Source organism: Garra rufa, chromosome 25, assembly GCF_049309525.1.
Source record: "Garra rufa chromosome 25, GarRuf1.0, whole genome shotgun sequence".
NCBI classification, from domain to species: domain Eukaryota; kingdom Metazoa; phylum Chordata; class Actinopteri; order Cypriniformes; family Cyprinidae; genus Garra; species Garra rufa.
Genome location: NC_133385.1, coordinates 18,279,571 through 18,288,433, shown reverse-complemented (window position 1 = coordinate 18,288,433; position 8,863 = coordinate 18,279,571). Strand labels below are relative to the sequence as shown.

The 8,863-nt window shown below is 31.8% G+C and overlaps 1 protein-coding gene across 1 annotated transcript in view; it reads right to left on the bottom strand.

The window, feature by feature from the left end:
- Positions 1–632: 632 nt before the first annotated feature.
- The window catches only part of mical2b (microtubule associated monooxygenase, calponin and LIM domain containing 2b), a gene marked incomplete at its 5' end in the record, with an annotated part of 60,500 nt that continues 52,269 nt past the window's right edge, over positions 633–8,863 (bottom strand). The window contains 4 exons of the mRNA XM_073831617.1: positions 633–1,447; positions 6,034–6,107; positions 6,175–6,274; positions 8,707–8,800. Of these exons, the coding sequence (XP_073687718.1) occupies positions 1,263–1,447; positions 6,034–6,107; positions 6,175–6,274; positions 8,707–8,800 (453 nt within the window). The remainder of the gene's footprint in view (positions 1,448–6,033; positions 6,108–6,174; positions 6,275–8,706; positions 8,801–8,863) is intronic.

Below are 8,863 nucleotides of genomic sequence, written 5' to 3'. Positions count from 1 at the left end.
GCACTAAAGACTGAGTAATACTGCTGAAAATTTGGTTTTGATCACAAGAAAGCAGTTATTTAAAACACACACACACACACACACACACATATATATAAAAGCAATTATTTTAAAAAGTAAAAATATTTTATAATATTACTGCTTTTGCTGTATTTTGTTGTATTTTGGTGAGCAGAAGAGACTTCTTTTAAAAAAATTTTAAATCTTACTGTTCAGAAAACTGACTGGTTGTGTATATTTTTCAAATGTTAATATTTTATATCTAAATGCATAGAAACTAAGAATTAAATTACTCATAAATTTTAAAAAAGATAAACTAATGTAATTTATACTTGTTTAAACTTTAAAATATTTAAAAATGTAAAAACAATTCAGTTAGTGTATATAAATATAGAGAGACTAAACATTTTAAAAATCATACGTAAACAAAAAATGTTTTATATTTTATGTATACCGTATACATTGATTTTATAATGTACAGAAACTAGCTTAGAACATTTTTTTACAAAATGATAACAATATTCTTAAGTTATTTTCAGTTAGTATGTGCACATTTACAGAAATTAAACATTCAAATGTATATTTAAATCTTTTATTATTCTAAATTATTCTAAAGAACTAGCAGAGTCCACTCATTGTTTTTACATTTATTAAATAAATTACACAAGGCAACAGACAGACAAAAATAAAAACCAGAGCCCTTTGTACATTTTCTTAAGCACTTCTTGATTCTTGAAACAATTGTTCAGTTTACTTTAGAAATAGTTATAATTAACGATCACTTAAGATATCATGTTCATTGCAAAACTAAGAAACAAACAAACAAACATTTTATCACTGCCATTAAACTTTGGCCTCTATTAGAATAATTACTGAAGAAACAAACAAACATACTTTCAACAAAACAACTCAAACTTAAACATGTCCTGAAAAAAATATCTTTAATAACTATTTAATAAATATCATTGCACCAGTGTGAATAACATTTGCAGTCAGTCCTCTCACCTCTGTGGCTGTGCACCCTCTGTTTTGAAATCTAACATTCATCATTTACAGGTAATAAAGAGGCACGTGTTTAGTTTTTGGTTTATTTTTTTTCAAGAACACACAAGGCAGCATTCAGGTTTGAGTTTTGCTTTGATTAAACAAGTGTGTTACAGTTTGTTCAAGATCCAGAAGCTCATTTTTAAATAAGGCTCTCTCAATCTAAAGTAGTTTTTCTTGCAGGTCAGTACAGCAGATCTTCATCCAGTGTGAGAAGTTCAGCTCCAGTGGAACTGATAGCCTCTAGAGAGGATCATGCTCTCCAGATCTCTGTCCTCCGCTTTCTCCTTCAGCCGTTGCTCCTCCAGCAGACTCACCAGTTTGTCTCTTTTCTCCACCACTTTCATGATCTCCACCAGCAGGCCCTGCTCCTCCGTCAGCTCACTCGCACTCTTCTCGCAGTCTGAAAATACAAAGCGAGGCCTATCGTCAATAATAAGGTAAGATATTGCCCACATAAGATTTTCACTGTGTAACAAGGTTTGATCACTTTGAATAACATCAAATATTTTGTATAAGCATGACACCATATTCAAGTATTACACAATGACACCTCTGTGTTGTGCAGCAATTGCAGGCTTAACACCGCATGCATCTCACTGGTAAACAGTGAGCTTCACCACGAAGAACTAAAATAAACTTGTGTTTGCCGGAGGCTGAGGGACCAACCATTGACTTGCAAATTAAGACACTATCACCTTCCTCGGCAGCTATCAATTCCTGTTCACAGTAAATGCGCCACCACTTACAATATGTTATCACTCTAACAACCAATTATCCGATCTAACATCCGATTCAATATAAAAAGTTGGCACACAGATGTAAATGTTTTCACATTTAATGTGGAATATATACAATATGATGATTTTTTCAGTTTCCAGATCAGGTCTGTAACCATTCTTTTTATGTTGCTCTTTATCAAAAGTTTGAAATAATTTAAAGTTCACCAAGGCTGCATTTTTTTTAATCAAAAATACAGTAAAAATTGTGAAATATTACTACAATTTACAATAACTGTTTTGTATTCAAATATATTTTTCAATGTAATTTATTCCTATGATGCAAAGCTGAATTTTTTATTTTTTTTGACATGTTTATTCAGTATTAGCAGGATAAATGTACAATGTGCTTTCCAGAAATACAATCAGTTAACAGCAATTCTTTAGGCCATTGTGACATGAATTTTACCTCCAGTAGACTTCAACAGCAACTCATAAACAATAATAACAAATAATTAAGCAGATCCGAAATAAATAAATATACATTTAAAGATTAAAAGAATGATAAAATAAAAATAAAAACATAATACCATCTATAAATATTGATGTTGGTGACTAAATAGCCACTAAGTTAAACAGTCACAACCTCTGAAAAAGCACAAAAACAAAAGATATTTCCTGTATGTATTACCCTAGATATGTCCAGTAATATAACCCTATAATGAAGACATGTCATTTAGAACAAACAAAAAAACTTTAAAACACAAAAGAACCAAGACCATTCTTTATGAATTATTGAGCCCACCTGTAAAAGGAGGGATCTGACAACCCAAAAGCCCTAATTGACACACAAAACCATTTTTCTCACGTCCGGAGGCAAGTGATCTATAAAAGGAGACCACACATTCTGAAAGCTCTGTATATTACCCCTAAGTACAGCTGTCAGTCTCTCATGTGGCAAAACTGCAAAAATCTCTTTATACCATTGTGTGACAGAGGCTTTTTTTGTCACATGATCCTTCAAAATATGCTGATTTAGTGCTAAACTATAAAAGCCCATTTCCGCCACTGATTAAAAAAATAAAATAAAAAAAGGTATCTGGAACTTTTTATCTCACAATTCTGACCTTTTTTCTCACAATTCCGAGTTTGACTTTTTTTTTTTTTTTCAAAATTGTGAGATAAGCTTATATCTTATATATATAACTTGCAATTGTGAGACAAAATCACAATTCTGAGAAATAATGTCAGAACTTTTTAAATCAAAATTGTGACTTTTTTTTCCAGATTTGAGAGCTAATATCTCAAAATTGTGACTTTTTTCTCAGAATTGAGAGCTAATATCTCAAAATTGTGACTTAATCTTGGAATTCTGACTTTATAATGCTGAATTGCGAGTTAAGTCAGAATTGTGAGATATAAACATCTCACTTGAACATATCAGTCTTTTTCCCCCTAAGTCCATCTTGCAATTCTGACTATTTCTGGCAGTTGAGTTTGAATCGTAATTCTGAGAAAAAAAAGTAAAAATTGTTTTTATGAAAGAGTTTATATCTTGCGATTTTGACTTAATTTCTTGCAATTGAGTTTAAATCACGCAATTCTGAGCAAGTCAAAATTGTGAGTTTATATCACGCAATTTTGAGAAAGAAAAAAAATTGCAAGTTTAGATCTCAAAATTGTGACCTTTTCTTAGAATTGTGAGCTTATATCTCAAAATTGTGACTTTTTTTCTCAGAATTGTTAGTTCATACCTCACAATTGTGCGTTTTTTCTTTTCAGAATTGCGAGTTCATATCTTGCAGTTCTGACTTTATAACACAGAATTGCGTGTTAATTCAGAATTGTGAGATATAAACATCTCACTGAACATATCAGTCTTTTTCCCCCATTAAAATGGGACTTTATAACTCACAATTAGAAGTTTATATCTGACAATTCTGAGAAAAATGTCAAAATTGTGAGAAATAGTCAGAATTTTTAAATTTTTCTCAGAATTGCATGATATAAACTCACAATTGCGAGAAAAATGTCAGAATAACGAGATACAAACTGTTTTTATTTTGCAAGTTTTTATTAATTTAATATCTTGCAAATGAGTTTATCAGGCTAATTAAAAAAAAAAAAAAAAAAAGTAAAAATTGTACGTTTATATCTCACAATTCTGAGAAAAATGTCAAAATTGTGAGAAATATAGTCAGAATTTTTTATTTTTTTCTCAGAATTGCATGATATAAACTCACAATTGCGAGAAAAAGGTCAGAATAACGAGATACAAACTGTTTTTATTTTGCTAGTTTTTATTAATTTAATATCTTGAAAATGAGTTTATCACGCTAATTTAAAAAAAAAGTAAAAATTGTACGTTTATATCTCACAATTCTGATTTTATGACTCAATGGCAAGATTATATAACGCAATTCAGATAAAAAAAGTCAAAATTGTGAGTTCATATAACACAGTTCTGATTTTATAACTCACAATTGCAAGATTATATAACGCAATTCAGAGAAAAAAGTAAAAACTGTGAGATTATATAATGCAATTCTGACTTATAATTGGCAACTGCAAGTTTATATCTCACAATTCTGAGAAATAAAGTCAGAACTGCAAGATATAAACTCACAATTCTGACTTTTTTTTCATAATTGTGAGTTTATATCTCGCAATTCTGACTTTCTAACACGCATTTGTGTTATTAAGTCAGAATTAAGACATAAACTCACAATTCTAAGAACATATCAGTCTTTTTTTCCAGCAAAATTGGACTTTACAACTCTGTTTATCTCACAATTCTGAAAAAAAAAAGTCAGGATTGTGAAAAAAAAAAAAAAAAGTCAAATTGCGAGAAAAAAGTCTGAATTTTGTTTTTGACTTTTTTTTTTTTTAAATTGTGAGTTTATATCTTGCAATTCTGACTTTATATCTCACAATTCTGAGAAAAAAAGTACAAATTATGAGTTTATATCTTCTTCAGTTCTGATTTTATAACTCGCAATTGCAAGTTGTTTTTGGAAAAAAAAAGCCAGAATTGTGAGTTTGTATCACTCAATTCTGCGAAAAAAGTCAGAATTGAGATAAAAAGTCGCAATAACCTTTTTTTTTTTAATTCTGTGGCTGAAACAGGCTTCCAATCTGCTAAAGAATAATTTCTTCTTCTCATCAATGTTGAAACCATTTTTCCTGCTTAAAACAGAAAAATATATATCTACTGTTTTTACTTTTTTTGATTAGCCTTGTTGAACATAAGAGACTTCTATGGGAAAATAAATAAATAAATAAATAAAAATAAATAAACAAATAAAAATAAATAAACACATACATACATACATACATGCATACCAAAAGTTTGGACACACCTTTGAACCAAAGTTTTCTTTATTTTCATGACTATGAAAATTGTAGATTCACACTGAAGGCTTCAAAACTATGAATTAACACATGTGGAATTATATACATAACAAAAAAGTGTGAAACAACTGAAAATATGTCATATTCTAGGTTCTTCAAAGTAGCCACCTTTTGCTTTGATTACTGCTTTGCACACTCTTGGCATTCTCTTGATGAGCTTCAAGAGGTAGTCACCTGAAATGGTTTTCACTTCACAGGTTCTTGCCTTATAAATGGGGTTGGGACCATCACTTGTGTTGTGCAGAAGTATATATAGTATATATATAGTATATATAGAATATAGTAGGGCTGTGCAATAAATCGCATGCGATTGTCATGCGTATCTCATCAGTAAAGCCGGTTCTGTGATTAGTAGTAAATCTCCATCACGTCCATTCAGATGGCGCGGTATTCAAAACACTGAGCCGTCGATCACTGAAAAGCTACGCAATATCGCGTTCAAAATCGCGGATGAATCGCATTCGATTTTGAACGCGATATTGCGTAGCTTTTCAGTGATCTACGTCTCAGTGTTTTGAATACTGCGCCATCTGAACGCAGGTGATGGAGATTTACTACTAATCACAGAACCGGCTTTACTGATGAGATACGCATGACAATCGCATGCGATTTATTGCACAGCCCTAGAATATAGAATTAAATATTTTATAGAATTAAATATAATTCCACATGTGTTAATTCATAGTTTTGATGCCTTCAGTGTGAATCTACAATTTTCATAGTCATGAAAATAAAGAAAACTCTTTGAATGAGAAGGTGTGTCCAAACTTTTGATCTGTACTGTATATAAATATATATATATATATATATATATACACTAAACGTTTGACCAGTAGTGTACATATCACAACAAACCCACCTTCAGTGGTCATTCGCCTTCTCATGTCTTGCTGTAGCCGACTTTGAGTGTCCTCCAACTCCAGTTCTTGAGCACTACAGACAAAAGCATGTGTAAGATATGCATAAAAACCTTGATTAAAAAAAAACTCATAATACTTACAAGATCATGAGTTCAGACTCATATCGCGACAGTTTGTTCTTCTCAAGAACCAGTTTAAACCACGTTTGCAGTAGCGTGGTATCATCTGTGGAGTCATCACCTGTAAATACAACATAAGACAAGATTTAATACACACTGAAATATATAACATGACTAATATGCCTCAGTCATGTGATGGTGTCAGATTTTAATAGACCATGTTCCCCAACATTTAATTGAAAGTGTACAATGAGTCCCAAGTTTCTGAAACTGCTACTGAAAAACATCCACTATTAACTAAAGACTTTTCCAGTCATTTGTGATTAATAAAAAACAAAACCATTCTAAATATTTAAAAGCTTGAAACATATTTCCATATTAGAACTTCCAATTACTTGAATGCCTGGAAAACACATTTTAAAATCCCTAAAATTCATGCAGGCTTATTAGTTGTTCAAATCTAGAAAATAACCATTTTAGGACCATGTAAATACTTCTGAGTCAAACAAAAGCCAAATACTACTACGATTTAGCTAATAGACTCATATAGTCCACATAATGTTGGAGTCTCCCACATTGACAGTTTCAGAGCATTGTCTATTACATACTCCAACTCTCTATCCATTTGGAGGCCGCAAATGTCAGTTAACAAAGAACCTATTCAACAAAAAAGCGCACCCCACAGCCCCTCATCCTAATACAATTATCCACACAAAGACATGTAAACATGACGAACAATGAATTCTGGCAGGTCAAAGTGCACAGTCACAAAAGATTCGCCCCCATGCATTTATTAATAGCATTCTGCTGCCCTCAATGAAGTCTGCTGATAGAAGACACACTGTATCCTTGCTGTCCACTTCACAAAAGGGATGTCTTCTATACCGCCTGCATCCTTGCAGCGTTGTCAAAGAAAGAGAGGTACTTTGACGAAACAAGGCCAGGAATAAGATGTCACATGACACACTTAAAGCAATGCATTTCCTTGCTTTATGCATTAATGCTATAGCAGCCTTCAATGATAAATCTAAGAGGAAAGTTCAATCTCTGCATTTCCCAGTAGTTCCATTCGGTTTCTTAATACCTGACAATGCCCGTCTGGGTTGTAGGACGTCAAAGAGGAATTTCTGAGGAAGCGGTGGAAGTGAATTTCTAGGAGATGTTAAAATTCAATTTACAGTTCTTATAATTAGAGCTTAGGGCTTTCAAAATATGATTATAAACTCATTATGCAGTATGTTAAAAGGCTGCTGCGATTTGGCTTTTTTCATTGGAACGACTTGTTGCCTTTAATAATCCCCACGTAGATCAACATTCACCAAAATAATGAAACATCACATTTTCAGCTCATTTCGGAAGCACTTTTCCCTTTCTCTGTCTATTTACAGAACCCATTACCTCTGCAGTCATTTCAACATAATTTTGACTCTAAATGGCCATTTAGTTCGAATGCAAATCACTATTATTTGAATCTCTAATTTTCGCCCTCTAAAAAAGTCAAACAATACGGCAGCAGCTTATTTGCAGGTTGTCTTTGTGTACATGCCATATGTTAGTCCGGATGGAGTATTAAAGTCCTGAAGTGGCTCAAAATCTTTCTGTGGACAATCACAATACATTACAAATACATACTTAAAAGAATAAAACGTATATATAAATAAATAAATTTAAATATAAAACTAAATACAGTACATACACAATACAATAAAAATATAAAATTTAATTAAAATCACACAAATATAATGTAAATGTACTGTATGTTTATTTTTAATGCAGTATTTTTATATTTTCTTTTTTAATAATTATTTTATTTTAAATTATGTCTCTCTATATATATATGTGTGTATTGTATTGGGTATGTATTGTCAATGCATTATGATAATTATAAAAAAAAAAACACATACATATACATATATGTATATATATATATACACACACACACACACACACACACACACACACACACACACACACGTGTATTATTTATATATACACATTATCACAGTAATGTTTAATTTTTCCTTATATATATTTATAAATGTATTAAGATATATTAAAATACTACTAAAATACCGAAAAAAGAAAGACAGACAGAAAAATCATATAGTTTGTAAGTTTTTTTTTTTTCACTATCAAATCAATCTAAGAAGACTAACAGGAAGTCCACATAGAGACACCCTGTCAAGTTACTCCCTGTGACTTCCTGTGTGGTGTGAAATAAACGGTAAAACAAAACCAATAAAGTATATAAAGATAAAATAATGAATTCAAGAATAATTTTGTGGAAATAAGGTCGTTCCCGACGGCAAAATATTTCTCACGTTTGCACGCTTGGTAGGACAAAGGCATTGTGCGCTTCATTCGCACAGCTGTCAGCAACCGAAATAAAAGTCCTAAGTGTCATAACACCCCTTTAAATAATCATATCACCATCACAGAGTGAGTGGGTGGAGACAGGGGGGACATGTAAGGACAATGGGACTGATAATGAGGCACTTTAAATAATATATTTCCAGATGTAATAATGTGTGACTGTGTTAGAATGTGCCGTACCAGTTTCTCCTCTGAGGATCTTCTCCAGAGCTACACCTTTCTCCTCCAGAGCTCTCTGCTTCTCCTCAACCTCCTCCAGCTGTCTTTGGATTACCTGCCAATCACATCAGATAACCTTAATATACCTCGAGTAACTGGAATATATCTAATTCATATG